Raw genomic sequence first — 20,541 nt, 5'->3', positions numbered from 1 at the left:
AATTTAAAAAACCCATATCAGTCAGTGGCGTGAATTATTCAGAAGTCAGAAATAATTCTGTAGATACCGCGGGAGCCACTGAACAAAATTTAATTAAACTAGGACTAAATTAATACTTTACTAGTATAAATTACAATGCCAAATTACAATAAGATATTCACAAAAAAGAAATTTATTTTATTAATGTTTAACAACCTCTATCTCGTAAACAAAGACGTTGCGGACACATGTTTATTTTAACTTTTTGCATAAGAGTTGCTTAAAATTACCTACTTAGTTAAAAGCCTGTATCCTATCCTTGTAATTTATGCTTAAGAGTGTCATATAACTTGTTTATCTGATTTGAAAACAATTACTTTTCTTAATAGGTTTTTTAAAAACACCTATTTTCATCAATTTATTTTATCCACTTAACCGATTGTATCTTTATAGCTCCTGGATTAAAGGAACTTCTCGTACTTTCTCACTCTTCTTTGAAGACCTTATATATTCAAATTTATGGACGCATTATATGTAAAAAACTATTAAGAAAACATTTAACTGTCTGCGAACCATTACCATAAAATCGCGACCATAAAAATGGCTCTAAATTATCGCGTCAGATTTCCGCAGAATATCTGGGGTGTAGAAAAGAGCGTCGTACATCATCAAATACCGAAGGATCTAAGTGCGCACTTAGGCTAATTGCCAGAAACTTGCCATTTGCTGCTGGAAATTTCTGTGACGCGCAGCTAAATTGCCGCGCACTAGTTAAGATTTCTCTATTTCCGACTTTTCTGCCTTCAAGGAATAAATCAAGAAATTGGATGATAATTAACACTTTAGTTTTAATTAAAGTAGTTGCGCTCGAAACTTTCATATGTTTGCTCGTTAAATAAACTTTTCACATTCGAAAGCTTTAATCAAGTTTTCATTTTTAAAGTTTCCTTTATTACTTTCATTAAGATGCCAATAATATTACTAAATGGTTCTTTTCATACTTTATGCAGCAGTAAAATTGAATAAATCCTAACCTAAATTGTAATAGAAATGAACTCGGCTTAACATTCTATTCTTGACTTAAAATTAACACGACATATTAGAAATACTATTTTACTTCAATTGTAATAATACCTATACAAGTAATTTTATATTCTATACTTAAATTGTGCATAATTTAATAGGACTTATTAAAACTTTTATATTTATTTAGATTTTCTCTAAATTTATTATTGGAAATACCCTTATCAGGAATCTAGAAACTTCAATTCGAGTCTTACAATATAGAATGTTTCAAGCAGTTCTAACTTATTCCTGGCGGGTGTATTCCAGGCAGCAGTGTATTTCTGAGTTACAATTCGTGTCAGAAGTAAGATATCTAGAAACCCAATTTAGTGGATGCCTTTAACCGGGCCGAGATGGAGACCGAGAAGTTAATGTTGAAGAAGCTAATTTTAAAGAACGTGATAAGAAATATGTGAAATAGAGATAAAAATTAAAGAAACTAGATTAAAAGCAAGAAACATATTATAAGAAATAGAACAGAGAACAGCAAGAGAAACTAGAAAAGTAACAACGAGAATATAAAGACCTGATCAAGACCATGAGAAATAAACTAAATAAGTGCAAAAGAGTACAAAAGCTATTATATACCTAAGTATTACATTTCTTTCTCAAAATTTTGCTCTATGCCATCACAAAAGGTATAAATGTAGCAGGAATTCTAGAACAATTTATTTTATTACATATATTTTTAATTATCTAATTCTTTGCAATTTTAGATTACAGAAGTCAAAAATGCCAATGCAAATGTCTTTTTTGCTTTCAGACTTTAATACAAATATCACACTTTTTATACTTCATGCATTTTAAGGCTATGAATAAAAAAAAGGACGCATGACAACTTTGCTAAAAATATAACTTGATTAAGTCCCGCATTTTTTGAGCGCCGGCAGGAAAAATGTTAAAACTGCTTTTCTACATTCGAAGCTGGCTGCTACAAATTTAAATAAAGCCTAACTTGAATTTTTAAATTTTAACAAAATTGGAGCAACATTTTTAACTTTAAAATAAAATTGAACTCGTTGATTACAAGAACACATTTTAAAATTTATAGCTTTTCGAATGTTCAGCTTGAGCCGCATAGGGCTTTTTTATATTTTTTTTACGAAAATATAAAATTTTAATATGATTGCATATTTATTTGCTCCAAAACTGAACTCGTGCATAACTTAATAGGATATTATCCAGCTTTACAGGAGCAGTTTATATTTTTTTCTTTTATATCATTTATGTCATTATTAAAATTTATATATTTCTGTTTTCATTTTATTATTAGAAATGTCCTTACTAGTAGTTATTCCTATAAAGGTAATCATACTTTTTTTTTAGCAAGAAAGGCTAATAATGCTATTTTTACTTCTTTAGAAAATCTGCCTATTCTTAAAAAATAATAATATCATTTTCAAATTCAATTACCTGCATAATAATGAGGCTCTCTTTCATAAAAATGATGATGCCTCATGTTAACATCGTCGTCCCCAGGTTGGTGGAGTTGTGGGATTAGGTTTAACCATACCGCCATCTTATGACCACGGTAGTGACTTTTCATTTTTGGTTTTTGAGCTGAAAATAAAAAATATAGTTAGCCCTTGAATATATGACAATTTCAATAAAATTAAATTATTTAACAAGAATCTTTATAATATCTAAGATTTTCCTCAGCGAAAGTCTTCACATCTGTCCTACTTCTTGAGGATTTTATATCCTACCAGTACGCATTTTTTGGTATTACTATATTATTATGGATATATAGCTAGCAGGATTATCACTTTATTAAAATCTTGTAGTTCTCTTCTACGAAAGTTTCTTTATTTTTTAGTTCGTTAAGTATTCTTGAGTATATGAGGTTTTTCCCACATTTCTAGTAAGTGTTTAAAATCCTTTATTACTATTTGTTTCTTAACAAGGTGGGCATATAAGATCATATAATAAAGGGTTAATAATGAATCCTTGGAGTACGTTAAAAATAAATAGTATTGAACTAGATAGTAATTATTAAAGCTTTTTAAAAGAATTACTGTGGATTTTTCAATACGAACATAGAAAAAGATAGGGATTAGGGAGTACCTAACTCGTGATTCATGGTATCGAAAGTCAGCGGGACGTAGGCCGAATATCATGGCTGCGAATAATACGAACATGGAATAGAATGACTACAACAGCTCTATTCAGAGAGACAGTAAATAAAGTAATCTGGACCAATGTAATAGGTACTTTAGTCCAAATTACTTTATTTACTATCACTCTGAATAGAGCTGTTGAAGTAAAAAAAAAGAATAGTTTACCGTTTTATTTAATACTTTAGCTCCAATAAAAGAGTTTTTTCCTATATCTCACAAAGCATTTGAACTAATTGCATATTGGACTAAATACAAACTAAACAATATGAACAAACTTCGTTTATTAATAAATTGAAACATTTTATTAACTTATAAAATAAATATTTATAAACAGCAGTAGTGCACTAAAGACTAAATACACCAATACGCTATGTATGCCAGTTGTCCATCCATAAATGCATTACCGAGCCACAATTTGCCACAAACAGCCTAAGGGAGGCTATTATTTGCATAATGTCAAATTATGCTACAATCTAACCTAGATGCTAAAATATGTGTTACTCTATGAGAGCACGGGCTAGCAAATCATATGGGAATACGAGCTTCGTGGCATGCACCAAATATGTAAACAATTTATCTTATTTGTGTTGCGTATTTCAAAGTAGGTAATATATTATTTTCTTTTGTAGTTTGGTTAGGACTATATAAGATTTCTCTAAAATTTTTCCTTTCTTCTTGTATTTTGATAATTTATTTAACGAATAATAATGACCATGCAGACAGGGCATATTGCACTATACGCTTTGAAGCCTCGCTAGTGGCGCACCTTCATGGCATTAGCACATAACGTCGTCAGTCAGTTGAATTGTTAATGCTATTCTTGATACACACGTAGCTCTTATTATTTAAAAAATAACAGAAAAAATAATTAAACAAATATTTATTACACATTTTTATTGGTGATATAAACCCATTCCATTAATTTTTAAAACTAATTCAGCTACAATTTTTATCTAAAGTCTAGAAACTTATTTTATTCTTTAAAAAGCAATTTCCGTTTTCACTTTGCTTCTATTTTAAAATAATAAATAAATTAGATTTAAAAAAAAAAAAATTTTTTGTAATAGCTTTTGGAATTATAGGGTGCAAATTTTACCTATTGTAGCAAATAGTTAAATGAATATAGGAGATAATTTTTAAGATAATCAATACGTGAGAGATTCAGAAAAACTAAAGAATATTACTTGTTGACCCATGTTTCTTCCTTGGGACTTCTCCAGAGTACATCAAAAAATCAGAATGAAGAATACCAAAAAGGGATTATGAACGCAAGCCAAAAACACATTTATGTTTTTACCTCTAATATTTCTATAGTTAAAAAAAACACACATCCATCAACATTTTAACAATTTATGAATTGTTTTTTGCAAATGAGGTACAAGGGACGATGCCAACTTTTAAAAAGTCACTTTTATTTTATGATCAGTAGCATCTCATAAAACGTTAATATGTATAACAGAGATAATTTAAAATATTGCTTTAAAGAAAATCTAATAAAATATTGATATTTTTCAAGACAGGCTTGGAGAAACCTTTTGTCTTAAACTTCTTCGTACTTTATTGGATAATTTTTTTTTCCATTTCCGATAAATTCCCAACGATATTAAAATTCGCTAGAAGATAATATTATTCTATTTGATGAAACTTTACTGTTAACTAATAAGTAATAGTTTAAAAAAACTAAACTAAGAACGCGCTTTTATTGCTTACCACACTTTTTACTTTGATTTAAATTACTCTGTTAATAACATAAATTTTATTATGTTTTTTATTCAAGGTAATTAATTATGATTGATTGTTCGATTTTCTACTACTGTAATAAAAACTCTTTGTAATTAAAAATTATTTTCTACTTTTTAGTTCGATTAGCAATAAAAGCGTGTTCTTTTAGTTTTTTTAAGTTATTATTTATTATAATTTTCTCTCTAATTTTTTCAAACTTATTTTTTTTTTTTTAAGATTTTAATAATCCTGATAGTTCTAATAAGGACAAAGAAAAATTGTTATTAAATTATTGCATTGTTATTGGTCCTTAATACGTGTGCAAAGTTTCAATTTGATCAGACTTTTAGCAACCGGTGAAAATTTGGCTGATTCCGTTACATACATACATAGATAGAACCTCAGCTAATAAAAGCGTGTTAAAAAAGGTTATCGAGAAACTAGGTGAAAACTTGATAGTCAGTAGTAAATTTGCATGTGGACCACCAATTAACTTAGCAAAAATCACTCAACTTTTTTATTTAGGTCATTTTTCAAAGACCAAACTTTTTATATTTGAAATAACTTAGGCAGCCCATTATGCAAATATTGGCTTTTTTCTGTTTATTTCTTTTGTTTTATTGTTAATACTGTATTTTTATATATTATTTTTTGTTAGTTTATAAAAAATAGGTACTGTCTATAAAAATTTTCGTTAATTGTTTCTAAATTACACTACTAAAACAATTATTGTCTAATTTTTATTATAGATTTAGTTTTACTTAAATAAAAAATAAATTTTAATTAAGATCTGCTAAAAATTTTTTAAACAAAATAATTAAATAAAATTAAATAGATTATTGGATTGTCGTTAATACAAAATATCCTCTAAATAACCCTAGACAAAAAAATCCATTGGGCTCATATCTGAAGATCGAGCTGGCCACCTAATAGGACCCCTATTCCCAATCGACATATCAGGAAATCTACTGTCTAAATACTGTAATAATTTGGGCATTGAGTAATGCGCCATCTTGTGCCAAATCATTAAGTTGAGCTCTAAAATAGGAACACCTTCTAATAGTTCAAACAGTGAATGAAACTTTAAATAGCGCTCTGAAGTTAATGTATCTTCATAAAAGTAAGGTCCAATAAAATGTCCATTAAATACACCATTTCACATGTTAGTACAGTACACTTTAGTAAACAGTTTCTAATCATTATTTAATTTTAATTAAAAAAAAAAATAATGATACCTGTGTAATAGCTCCTTCAGAATAAAACACATATGTTCGGGGGAGTTTATAGTCAACCTTCTGTTAATTAACAACTTAATGCCAACTTTTGATAATATTATGACTACATTGTGTCCCTGTGCAGATGAAATCTTTTGCTTGGGGAATTTTGATATGGTTCTTTTTAATGTTGATGATCCGCTTACTTACTTTTTTGATTATTAAAATATGTATAAGTCATAAATGAGCCAACTCGAATGCCTGGTAATGTTAGCACGTTATTTGACGCTATATTTATCTCCAATCAAATTAAAGTTAAAAAAGCAGAGTGATATTGGCTAATATTAATTTAGCTGAATAACCGGGTATTCCTAAAATCATTAACGGTAGATGTTTTAAAAAAATTAATTTTAACGTGTTTTCACAAAAATTACATTTAACTCCGTGGAATGATATTTTATATTTAAGTATGATCAATAATGAAATTAAGCGATTTAATGAACTAATTTTAGCTATTTTTTATAAACATTATAAATAAACAACGGAATGATTCTCTTAGAAAATCTATTATATATTAATTTTTTTTCACCTAATTTTTTTAAAAATAAAACATGTTCTATTTGGGTAAATTACAATAAACGAAATATATTTAAAAAAAATTTGAACTTCTTCAGCTTACAAATATAATGCTTAAATATTGCAGTTTACATGTCACTTTTTAAAGTGCTCTATTGAAACCAATTATTTCTCTAAACAATAATAGTAATTATGTTCAGTTTCGTGTTTGTGACCCAATATCTTCAATATTGCGGAGGGTTGTTGCGTGGGGTCAGAAATAAAACAGAAACCTGTTTACTTAAATGTCGACGTTTCGACTTATATTAAGTCATCCTCAGGACACTAAGTCTAGGTTTCTTTAGTTATGTCCTATTATAAATGTGTTTTAATTATAACTAAAGTAAACAGGTTTCTGTTTTATTTCTGACCCCACCCAACAACCTTCCGCAATAGTAATTATGTTGCCTGCATTACCTAAAATTTCAGAAAAACTCTTGTATGGCCACACGTATGAATTTGCTGTAAAAAATTATACATTACCTTGCACGCAATGCGGCTTTTGAGAAAATGTTGGTACTTCTGTAGTTTGAACTAATACTCTAGATGATATAATGTGTGCAGTGTAACAATTATTAATCGGTATTTTACTTCTTCAAGACTTTTCTAAGGCCTTTGATACTATTATAGATTATTAGGGGCAAAGTTAAAGTACAGGGTCCGGCAAAATGATCTCCCACATTTTGTGCCGCCACTGAGCCCGAATCACTAAAGAGGGAGCCAGCTTAGCGTAGTCGGTTGGCTACGCGCGCCTTGCCATTTCTGTTGTCGCCATGAACTGGACGGGCGAGCATCGTGCCTTCGTTATCGAAACATTTTTCCAAAGTAACGAATCTGTGATTACGACACAAAGAAATTTTCGTACACACTTCGCGCTTGGTAGACATGATCCAGTTCCAGATCACAAAACTATACTGTTGTGGGTTTCAAATTTTAGAGCTAGAGGTTCAGCCTTAAAAAGAAAATCAACTGGTAGACCCAGAAGTGTTCGGACACCTGAAAACATTGCAGCTGTAAGAGAAGCAGTTGAACGATCTCCTAGACGTTCAGCTGTTAAACATGCCTCTGCTTTGCCTTTGTCAGATCGTTCTGTGAGAAGAATTTTGCACACCAATCTGAAGTTGCACCCAGACAAAATGATGATCGTGCAAGAACTTAGTGAACGGGACTGGGAAAATCGCCGAGAATGTTCCAATGATATTCTTCAAAACGTCCCACAAAATGCGCTTTTAATAACGAGTGACGAGGCTCATTTCCATTTGTCTGGCTGTGTGAACAAGCAGAATTTTCGCTACTGGGCACCAGAAAATCCGCGGCAGCTCCATGAAAGGCCACTTCACAGCTAACGTGTTACCGTTTGGTGTGCTGTTGGTTCTTTTGGTGTTTGGAGTCCCTATTTTTTTAAAGAAGGAGGGGTAACGGTTACCGTAACTGCTCATCGATATGTCGACATGATACGTAATTTTTTGGAACAAAAACTTAGGAAACTTGAATATCCGGATGTGTGGTTTCAACAGGTAGGGGCTACAGCTCATACGACAAGAAGGACAATGGACCTGTTAAAGGGATGTTTCCAGGACGCGTAATGTCGTTACGTGGAGACGTTGAGTGGCCTGCGCGTTTACCCGATCTTGTCACATGCGACTTTTCCCTTTGGGGCTACCTGAAAGAGAAGGTTTTTCAACATCATCCCCAAACCATTGACGAATTGAAAGCAGCAGTACGCAAATTACAGGAATATCGCCTTAAATTACTGCTCGAGTAATGGAAACTTTCAGAAATCAGTTTCGAATGTATGTCGAAAGAAAAGGTCGCCACTTGGCCGGACATAACCTAATAAAAACAAAATGCCATACCATATATTTTTAGTTAATAAAAATAAAATATAAATAGCATTTACATTGGTGTTTTTAATAAAAATCAAAATGTGGGAGATCATTTTGCCGGACCCTGTATTATGGATTTTCACTATTTCCATGTCAAATTGTTCAATCTTGTTTTGTTTAAGCAACAGATTTCAAATAATTTGTGTAAATAGCATAGATCCTAATCAAGCAGGAATTATTTCCAAGATGCCGGAGGGTTCTGTTTTGAGTTCTCCGCTATGGTGGCCTATACATCTAATATTTTAAATGCCATTAGATTTTGTAAAATACTAGCATTTGTAGATAAAACACAGCTATATTCTTGTTTTATTTTTGAGAGTTATAACGAAGTTGAATCGTTCATTAGTGATGATTTAAAAATTACTAGAGACCTATTCAAAACGCGTAATTTAATTATTAACTTTTTGAAGACTGGTGTTATGATTTTGGAGATATAAACAGGGTAACCTATATTAAATATATCATTAATATTACTATAAATAATACAAAACTTGAATTTGTTGGGACTACAAAGAATTTGGGGATTTTACACAATACTCAGCATAAATTAGGGGATTATATAAAAAAAATAATTCATATTTATGGCTTTCAAGCTTTTGTATAGTAATAGTGTTATAAAGAAACAAGCTCCTATACAAGATCTATGTGAGAGCTTAGTCTTAAGTAATTTTAACTATTACGATTTTTTATATGGTTCTTCTTTGGACAGTAAAACAAGAATGCAGATTACAAAATTTCAGTTTATATTTGGTAAGGGAAAATTTGACTACGTATCGCTCTTATACCAACAAATAAGTCGGCTGAAGAGGAAGGACAGTAGGATATTTCATTTATGTACTTTTTTTAAGGAAAATTACGATTATCAGTACGAAAAAATTATGTTTCAACTCAGATTTACCTATAACGCGGTTTGTTTTTATAACAAAATCCCTGTGAACTCCTAATCCCTAGTTTAATAAAATATTAAAGAAAGTTTCAGGATTACTTATTAAAAAGGTAGCAGTTTAAGAATATAAGTTTTAATAATAATGTTTTCTTAAATAATAAATCAAATTAATTTAATTTTTTGTTATTTCAGTATATCTTTGTTTTTGTATATTAATATATCTCAAAATAATAGTTGGTTAATTATAGTTATAAGATATTAATACTACTCTTTTCCTAGTGTATTTTTGAGCTTAGTTTTTTATAATTTTTTTGCATTTATTAATTTTTGTTTTTGATTGTTTACTAAAATATCTTTAAACTTACTATATTTAGAATGAATTTACAAGCTCTATAAGTTTTTTTATTCACCATTTTTTTGTTTAAACTCAATTTTTTAAACTTGTTATGGTTTTATACCATACCCCGTATATCTAAGCACATATACATAAAATATTTTTAAAGCCACAAGACATGACTGAGTTATGTCAGTATGTTGGGTCAACGGCACGTACCTTAATCCCAAGTGAGCTTGTCTACTTGCTCTCACTCATATCGTTGCATATACATATTCCAAGCTCTGTAAGGCAGATGCGGGCATATGGGACAGAGTTTGCTAAACTTGTAGTTTACCGCAACAATTTGACATTATGCAAATAAAGAGGATCCCGGGGCGGTTTCCAACAACTCTCGACCTGATAACGTATTTAATGTTTTGTCGGATATTTTCATAAATACAGGCCGGACGTTTGTCCACAGCATCATCTATTTGCTTACACTAATTTAATTTGTTTGTGTTTCCTATTATAATAAATAGTCATTTAGTCTTCTGTATATCAAGATAATTTAACAGAGGAGTCACATAAGTAGCACTTAAGAGAGTTACTTTTATATGAATGTCCATATTTTTGTTATATGAGGTATGTTGTGGTTAAGCGATTTTACTTCTAGTATTATCGAGTAATTAATAGAACGTATGTCGGTGTCATTCTGGTATTTTTAATATTTTTTAACGAAACCTGTAACCTCAAACTTGCTTAATTATATAGTATTTAAGACCGATACTTTGCGTCTTTTCTTCTTTAAACAGACGACTTGTTTTGAAATAATTTATATCTATAAATATTAATTAGTTCCCATTTTGCGTATTGACCAAAAATCAAATACTTACAAAAATCAAGTACTCAACAAATTAATGTTATACAATTTATAGTAAATAGTAATAATATTATTATTAATAATGTCTTTATTTCTAAAGGTATAATTTTAAGACAATAACAGAATAATCTATTATATTCAAAACTTAGTGGTTTAATAACCACAGAGATAAGAAATGCGGAGAAAGTTACAAATGCAAAGAATTATTTTCAAATGTAAACTTCCTTGTATATGCAGATTATGTCATGAGAACATCTTAAAAGGTCAGCTTTATATTAATAATTAGAAAAAAACTTTAATGCGTGTAGAATTATTATTGCATAGTGCTATTTTTCTATCTCAGTTAAAGTTGTACTCAACTTTGTTTTTTTTCCAAAATAGAGCCATAAGAGTTATTTTAAAATATAATTGCAATTAAACAAACCAATTAAGATCACGGTAAATGTTTTAAATGTGTTGTCTGCCAGACGAAAAATCATGTTTTACGCCTATTTTTTTAAACTTAATGCTAAAAAAAACTTAATACTCTGTGATAATTTTATTATAAATTAAAATATTTCAAAGATGTACATAATTATAATACTCGAAATTATATAGATTTCATTTCACAAAATAGATGTTACAGCACACAAATGTTAAACACCATTCTAAAAAATCGTTTGCTAGAATTTAAAAAATATTAAAAACGATTAAACCAGTTCAAAAGATTTTTAAGGGAATACATTTATATAATGCATAATAATAGTTTTAAATATTTAAAATGACTAACAAGAGGAAAAATAAACTCAAAGTCAAAGTATCACGAATATAACATCGTCAGTAACGTTACGCATTTCCCTTACAGCATAATCACGCTTTATTTTAAGTATAATAACACACATTAAATAATACTTATGATAACATACTACAGTTACACGTGAGATAGTTACTACATCGTAATGAATGTTAATCGTAATTAGGTACAGAAGGTATCCGAAAAATGAAAAATCCCAAAATTTGAAGGCTTCTGTGGGCACTATCGTGAAAATTCCAACGGTTTTTTTCTTACTTTCGCATATCTGATTGCAGCGCGAGTATTCGCAAGGTCGTAGCTCTTGCATTAATCGAGATGTTGCAATTTTAGAGCCAATTTTAAGGTTCAAAAAGATCGTAAAAAATGGCATTTTTACGACTTTTCAAAGTGCTCTCAGTCCCTAAGATCTGCTCATATCCCGTTATAACCCAGTATTTTTGTAATGTATGGGATGAGAACAAGACGCTAGTTTGGTAAGTTCAGTAGTCAAAGGGTATTTTTGTAATGTGTGGGATAAGAACAAGACTCTGGTATAGTTAGTTCAATATCAAAAAGAAAACTTTTTTTGGTGAAATAAATCCATGCCTTGGTACCCGCAAAATGAGAAGTCGCAAACTTTGGATACGATATCTCGACTTCTATAGGCACTATCATCAAAATTTTAACGTTTTTTTTTAGTTTCGCTCTTTTGACTACAACAAGATCATTCGCACAGTTGTTGCTCTTGTATTATTAGAGATCTCGTATTTTTAGACCCCATTTTAAGGCTCAAAAAAATCATCAAAAATGGCATTTTTGCGAGTTTTCAAAGTGCTCTCATTCCCTTAGATCTGCTCATATCGTGTTATAACCCAGTATTTTTGTAATGTATGGGATGAGAACAAGACGCTAGTTTGGTAAGTTCAGTATCGAAAAAAAATTTTTTTGGTGAAAAAAATCCGTGCCTGGAGGTAACCAAAAAAAGAAAAATCCTAAACTTTGAAGGTCAATATCTCGATATCTATGGGCACTATCATAAAAATTCCTACGGTTTTTTCTTAGTTTCGATCTTCTGACTACAGCGAAATCATTTGCAAGGTCATCGCTCCTAAATTAGTCGAGATATCGCATTTTAAGAGCCCATTTTAAGGCTCAAAAAATCGAAAAATGAAAAAACATAGTCATTAGTATAGACCAAAAATAAAATAGAGCCAAGGATAGATTTCTAAGGAATCCCATGCTGAAGCACCAAAATGTTAGACCTACACCCCTCAAAGTAAACAAACGGACTTTTATGACTCAAATAAGATTGCAGTAGTATAATATTTTTAGGATCAATGTCATATTTTTTAAGCTCTAGCATAATATTCTACTAAGGCAGTAGAATATTATGCTTTACACAATCAACTGCTCCGGTTAAATCGTAGAAAGTAGCATGGGCATCCAAACCCCCTTTAAATGCCTCTAGAACTTTTTCGCATAAGTCACCGACTGCCGTAATGGAAGAATGTTCAAATGATAGAATTATGATCAAAATAATTCTAAAAAATCTTGCCAATAATTGAAGCAAGGGAAATAGGGTGGTAGTTTTTAACATTTTCCTAAGACTCTTTTTTGTGAACAGACAATTTTAAGACAAGTAGGAAATTTACCCTCAGAAATAGCCAGATCAATCAATTTGGTTAGGGGCCCAATAATCAGGTTTTTCATAGCCTTTATAAATCTCATATCCAAATCATAAAAGTCTTGTCTAATATTATTCCTCATAACATCGATTACCTGATGCACCTAATTGAAAATTATATCACTAAAATTAAAGCCAGGACCGCAATTGCCAGCCAGATAATCCAAAGGGTTCCTGAGGGATGGAGGAAGAGACTGCTTTAGATTAGTAGGCATATTAACAAAGTTTTCATTAAAATGCATTAATTACACTATATTGGGTTTTTCTACTATTATTATTAAAAGCTTTGATTATTTTCCACATAACTTGAGAAGCCTTATTAATAAAGTTATCATTGGCATCTAGTTTCTTGACCTGGGTATTTAAAGTGAGCTCGGTATTTATAACAATACATGCGGACAGTATTTACCGATACTAAGTTGAGGCATTGTTGAATAACTTTTATAGCTAGTTTTCAAGATCAAGTCATTGCCGCATTTCTGCGCGCCTAGTGGTACTCGCATATTTGGATTTCATATAAAAGGATCAACAAAGGTATTGAAGATCTTATTAGAATTGTCTTAATAATCCCAATTAGGATTATTCGCCATATTATAAAAATTTAATAGGCCTTAGTCCGTTGTAGGATAATCGCAAATACGCATAGCATCACTTTGGCCAGGAATGCGCTTAATTCCATATGATCAGAAAATAAAGTCACAAGTATTAGCAGTATAATTTAAAATAACTAATAAAAAAATAGCTAACAAGATTTAAAATAGCTAACAAAGCTAATAAAGATATCAAGTTAAACTTAACGTTATAATCATCAGTAATGATGTATTTTGTATTAAATTGTCAATCTATTAAGACTACACTTAAAGTAGTTGAGTTACAGCTAACTCCATCTCAGACAGCCAGTGTTTATTGAAGCACAGTATAATAATAACGAGGGTAGGTTTGAAGAATGGTTTAAGCTAAGTACTATAGAATGTGTTAATAACCCAAATAACCCAACAATACCCTTTTCTGTCATCGAGATGTATTTATCTTTTAATTGCTTTATGTTCACAATTTTAAGGACATCATAGATTCCTAGAAGGTTCCCACAGGTCAGAAAATAATCAGCTTAAAGTGGTTACCTTTAAACATTTCAAATTTTTAAGGAAAACAAATATTACCCATAAATTGCTATAAAACTGTCAGCCTCTTAGGTCTTAAGCCCGTTTTCACATCCCTTGTTGATGAAAGAGGCACTTATTGAACATCTTTACACCCACTAAGTAAAACAAACTGGTAAAAAGGTTGCATGGTCAAAACGAGTTACCCCTATTCCCTTTACTCTTTAAACCCTAACATTGGATCTCTCTCTCTCCAGACACTTGATGGCCAAATACTGGTCCAAGAGTTGCAGTAAACAGTCGAGTTGAGTTACTGTCACAGTTAAGTTGAGGTATTGTTGTCAAGAAGTAGTGTGTGAGTCGAGTCGCGAGTCGTAGTCGCGATCGGAGTGAGAAGTTGCTCACAGAAGTTTTCCCTATTACCCCTGATACCCACGACGCGTTTTTTAGTTAGTAAGAAGTGAGTGAAGTTACCTGCTAAGAAGCAAAGTGAGTGTAAATAAGGTAAAATTAAGTAATCAAAAAGACAGCAAAGACAATTAATGGTTTACCACTGCTTTAATGAATAACTGTTCCATTTTCCTGTCGGATTTAATAAATGAGCATATTTTGTATTGTAAAAGTTTGTTTCATTTATTAAGTTAATTGGTTCAGCGCCATATAAGCCGTGGTCCTTCGATAAATATACAGAATAAACAAGTATAATCCACTAATACTCTTCAGTGACATAATTAAACAATTGTGCCTCCCTCTATTTGGGGAAGAAGCCGGGCAGCAGTTCTATCCCGAATAGAATGTAAAGACTGCATATTAAGGTGCAGTATAGTATTTAGATTTAAATTAGTGCCATCAGTATGTATTACTTATTTTTGTTAACAACCCCACAAGACAGCAAAAGTTGCAGATTCAGAGCCTTAGTCATGTAATATCTGAGTTCACCTCAACCTTAAACGACTTACTGTGGTGCAAGTAAGTCGAACCAGATGGGAAGATCCAGGCTCGATGGTTCTTTAATTTAATTTCAAAGTCGGCCTAAATAAAACTATTTTGCGAATCATAAGGTTTTGTAATTGGGGAGTTCTCTAAAGTATTACGTAAACCTGATTTGCACCATACAGGGTGTCCCAAAATTACATCGCAATATTTTACCAGCCGCATCTTTGTCTAAAAATAAGACAAAAACTTCATATACAGGAATCTTGAAAAGTGAATCGTTTTCATGTTACAGGGTGTTTTATATTCCTATTGAAAATGGTTTTTTGTTAATATTTTTGAAACGTGAAAAAACCCTGTATATATATTCATAAATTTTAATTAGTAAAATCGGTCTAGTGTAAAATACGTATCAACTAAATCAAATTATTATTAAAGAGGAATCATCCAACGACACATTAATCCATTTAGGTAACCAGGCTTGTTCGTCCGGAAAAGTGATGATAAGGGTTGTTTCTTAATTAAATTAAGAGAATTATCAAGGGTCGCTTAAGCCTTTTATTGCGAAAAAGAATCCAAAATCATAATAGGGTTTTTAGTTAATACTAATAATAAATTTAAACCAAACTCCAATTATTGTGCCAGCCAAAAAGAATGAATTTGTCTCCATTTTGGAACTAAACCAACAACGGCAATTAATCTGGGAACCTAAAAAGAAAAATACCCGCTTTCTAGAAGTTGTGTGCCGGTGACATCGGGATTTAAAAAGAAGTGGACTCGATCCTATTTTAGTTTAAACGTGATTAATTAGTCTGGCGAGCTTGAAAAATGATCACACAATCAAAACGGTTTTCGTAGTAGTAATTCTCGAATTACATTTTAATATTAAAATGTACTTCGTTTGCTCGGAGGCTTTATCCGACGATTTGTCGAGTAATTAATTCCTAATCCGAGTGTCGGCGGCGACAAAACTTGCGGGCGAGGGTGCCATTTTTCACTCAACTTCGAAAATTAATTATTGGTTTAGTTCCAAGAATGGGATACGGTGCGGTGGTCACTTGGAGGAAAACCGTTATTAGAGGATGAAATCGGGCAGAGACTAATCCTTTCTCTATTACTTGGACCACGGTTTATCAATGTTCCGACTGAACAGGCGGCTTAAGGAGGATCCAGGAATTAAATTTACTATCGTCGTGTGTGAATAATTTGATTTACGTCGTCGGTATTATATGGACGATTGGCTTATCAAATAAATCCTAATTTTTTTCATTAAGACCGTTAGTAGAAAAATTTGTAGAAAATGTGTTTGAGTTGCAGAGTGTAAAATTATAAGGAGGTAAATTAAAAATATCTAAAAAATTAAAAAAAAAAATTAAGGTAAAACCAATAAAAAATATATTTTTACTGCAAAAACTAAATTTTTTTTGAAAAATCATAATTTGAAATTTTAATTATTTCTTTTTTGAAAAAAAAATAAATCAAATATTAAAAGGGTTTTCGAGTGCTGCTACTAAACAGAATAAACTAATTTTTCCTTTTATTCAGATATTTACATTATTTTTGTATTTTTTAATAATTAATTTAATAAACTTCGGCAAGCAAGTTTCTTACGAAGAAGTTGAAAATATTGTTTTACCTCAAAAACCTTTTCTTCATTTCTACATATTACAGCAAAATCTTTTAAATTTTTTATTTACTTATTACCATCGGTATTATATGGATGAATGTCAAATAAATCGAGTTTTTTTTTCGATGGTCAATTTTCCTTTTCACATACAATATTATAATATTATTATAATAACAATAAATGCCTTTAATAAAAAGAAAATACAGTTTCACAAAAGAATCAATAAGAAAATAATTTACAAATTCTCCTATTTTTTTCTTGATATTATATGGCAACTTGATGCAATAGGATCGTATCCATGTATACTAAAAACACAATTTTCTTGAAGAATGGCCTTTCAAAAGATAATCTACCAAAAATTAACAAATTCTGTCAATCCGATCATATTTTAAAAAAATATCAAAGCGACGCTAAATCCGACCGAGCCGCTGTGACGTCATTAGACTTAAATATTTCTATTATTGTTTGTGGACTAATCAATATTCAAAATTTTTTAATTAAATACTCTTTACATGTACTATAAAAAATTATGTTGTGACCATTTTTGCTTAGTAGAATTTGGGTTTAATAAATAAAAAATTTATTTAATTTTATTGCATAAGTTTATTTTTTTTAGTACGTACATCATTATAACTTAGCGAACACAGCATCACTCCAAAAGTGCATGACGTCGTACATTATCTTTTCTACAAGATTTTTATCATAAACAACAACTTTAATGGTAATTTTCTTAGTTGTTTCAAAGTCATGATTAGCAACAACGAAAACAGCAGTCTTTTTTTCAGCAAGATGCATTTGTAGCTGAATTTGATGTAATGGTTTTTCTTTAATTTTCTCTTTATTATCTATATAATTTAAAAACGTGTTTTCATTTGATAGACATTTGATTTCAATAACAGAATCGTCTGTTATAAAATCTGGAGATGCTCCTATTATTGGAAATTCTTAGGATAAAAAACAGACCTGCTTTTTTTATAAGATTTTTTTGTTTTCTTTTTTAATTCTTCTATTACCAAATCTTCCAATTATAAACTTTATTTCATTGCTTTGGTCTGAAATACCTTAGCTCCCAGTATTTTTTCAACCAATACACCATCCTTTTTATGACAGTGGGCTACTTAGTTATTCACCCATACCTTATTTCCATCCAAAGTTTGGACTCACTTTGATTTCGGGTTTCCATTTCTATAGTTTTAAGAAGTTCCGGCGCCATATTTACTTCACAAAAATTTATAAATTCTTGCGCTACCTTATCTAGTATCCATAAATTGATGTTTTAGGTAGTGAAGGGCAGCACTCTTTTTTAAAGGATCGTCGATGTAATATCGTGTAATACAGCTTCGCTTCGACGATATAACCACATTACAAAAGCCACCGCATGTTTACAACCACCCTCAGAAGCTGCACAATCTTGGCACATTACCACTAAAATATTATGTTCTTTTTCATTTATTTTACATGAAACCACTTAATTTTTAGCATTTATTTTATGCTCTGGAGTTACTTTGGAAAATACGTTACAAATATCTCCTTCTCGGCTTAGTTGTACATAACCAATCGCATTATCCCCATAACTTTGTCGAGCTGATCTGAAAACAAAAAGGAAACAAAACTATATCATTTAATCAGAGCAAGCATGTAAGTTATTTATTAGGCGGCAAGAACAAAAAAAAATGCCTCGTGTATTAATCGATAATAATACCTAATCAATATATTAATTCTTAATCGAGTGCAGCTCGTGTGATACAGCCTACATGCCTACAATATCAAAAAGGGAGACTCCTCAGCACTTTATTTTCAAAACACGCGAACCCTGCGAACTCTCATTAAATAATATCACTTAACTATTAACTTTCATCAAATCAATAAAATAAATATTGAGCCTTATGATAGCATTTTTGAAAGAAAGAGTCTATATTTCCGTACACTTATTGGTCGTTGACAAGCTAGACAACGGATGATAACAACTGTTAGGATATTTTTATTCTTTGTTCTGTAATGAAATATCTTTTCCTTGCAGTTATAATAATCCATATTAATTTTTTTTTTAAATTCTACTACTGTGAAAACGTGTGATAATATGTATAGAGTTTACAGCGACTTTAAAGACGTACACTTATTTATTTGCTCTTATTTTTACAAATACTCATTACCAATAAAGTAATTTTTATACCAATAAAATTAATCATATTTACCTTTGCATTTTAGATCCTCTCATCTCTGCACTTAAATATTCATGATTGGAATTAAAATACTGCATAACCATTAACAAGTCTACCTCCGGAAGATTAGAAGAATCTGCTTTTACAAAGCCTTTTCTAAACATTTTCCGATTTTTAAATGTCCACAGTTAAAAAAATAATATCCAATAGCACTTCTATTTACGCTACGTACTTTCGAGAACTAATATAAGCAAACGCTGTTATAGATTCTACCTACTGACGCATGACGGCGGGCGGCGGAAAACAGCCCGAACCGTCCGTTTAAACCTAGTGACGTAAGAGTTAAATTTGGTTAGCGGCGAGCACGAGTTAATTTTCCGTCCGCGGCAACTTTGGGGTTTAATATTTCGAAAACTATTAAAGATAAACGCGTGAAATTTTGTATGGTCAGTTTTTATGCAAAATAGTATAGGATAATGTTGAAAAAATCGTAATATAAAATTATCGGATTTGACCCTATTTAGCTTCTTTACCCAAGAAGGCATGTTTTGTCTAGGCCAATAAGAGCAAAATATACAAAAATGGTCTTATTAATAGGTAACAAGAGTTATAAGCTGTTAATTTAGTAAAAAGTAAAAAATAAATAAAACATTTTCAAGGTAAATGAGCAAAAAGTTAGGTTCTCATAATTATTTTAGATAGTGAAAAAATAAAGAGTATAAATAGGAAACATTCATGTAGGAGATGAATTGCAACCAAACTTCATTCAAACTCAAAATATAGTTCTGTTTATTTTTGAAGAAAATTCCAGGCAACACATTTGTTTTATAATTTTCAATTGATTGAAGGCCTCTATTTCCGAATGTGTTTTTGAAGGTGGTAGACAATGGTACAGTAAAAACATCTTGTCGGACTTAGTGTAAACTGACAGCAAACTACTATTCTATAGGCTTATATACTAGATGTGTGCAGCGATGTGGAAAGGAAAGTCATCCGTGAGAAGAGTTGGGGGGGGGGGGGGGACACGTCTCTCTCTAGATCCTACACTGTCCTGAGAGTAGAGGCTTCCAGATGTTGGGTATATCGACGCTTGGCTGGCTGAAGATCCCCTGATTCTGTGAAATAAAAGCTGCCTCTATGAACTTCCTCTTCCGCCAGTGCTGTTCCTTATGCAGAATCTTGGCCTCTGACCAGTGGATATTGTGTCCATTATGCCACGCGTGCTCTGCTATTCCGGATTTGGAAACCTCTCCTCTTTGGGTCCAGTTGCGATGTTTCTTCGCTCTGATTTCTAGGGGGCGCTTCGTTTCACCTATGTATGAGTCACCGCACTCACATGGGATCCGGTAAACGCAATTTTCAAAATTTTTTTTTTCTATTTCCGAATATTGATGTAATTTTTATGTATCTGAATAAACTAATATAAATTTATTTTCTACTCCAGAAGATTTATATGATTTTTATTTTTAAAGTTCTTTCAAGTAGTTGGAAAAAAAATCCAATCAAAATTACAGGCAATTGATGGACAAGGCAGTTTTAACGTGCTTCAGTAAATTACACAGAGATTAATTTTTAAATTTTTT

The 20,541-nt window shown here is 31.0% G+C and overlaps 1 protein-coding gene across 1 annotated transcript in view; it reads right to left on the bottom strand.

Annotated features, from left to right (window-relative positions):
* Nucleotides 1–20,541, bottom strand: part of LOC126735075 (neuroligin-1-like) — a 545,354-nt gene that overhangs the window by 35,899 nt on the left and 488,914 nt on the right. Inside the window, exon 12 of the mRNA XM_050438970.1 lies at nt 2,458–2,604. Coding sequence (XP_050294927.1) covers nt 2,458–2,604 — 147 coding nt within the window. The remainder of the gene's footprint in view (nt 1–2,457; nt 2,605–20,541) is intronic.

The sequence above is a fragment of the Anthonomus grandis genome, chromosome 4 (genome assembly GCF_022605725.1).
Source record: "Anthonomus grandis grandis chromosome 4, icAntGran1.3, whole genome shotgun sequence".
Lineage (NCBI taxonomy): Eukaryota > Metazoa > Arthropoda > Insecta > Coleoptera > Curculionidae > Anthonomus > Anthonomus grandis.
Note: the sequence above shows the minus strand (reverse complement) of the source record. Positions and strands in the feature narration are given on the sequence as shown.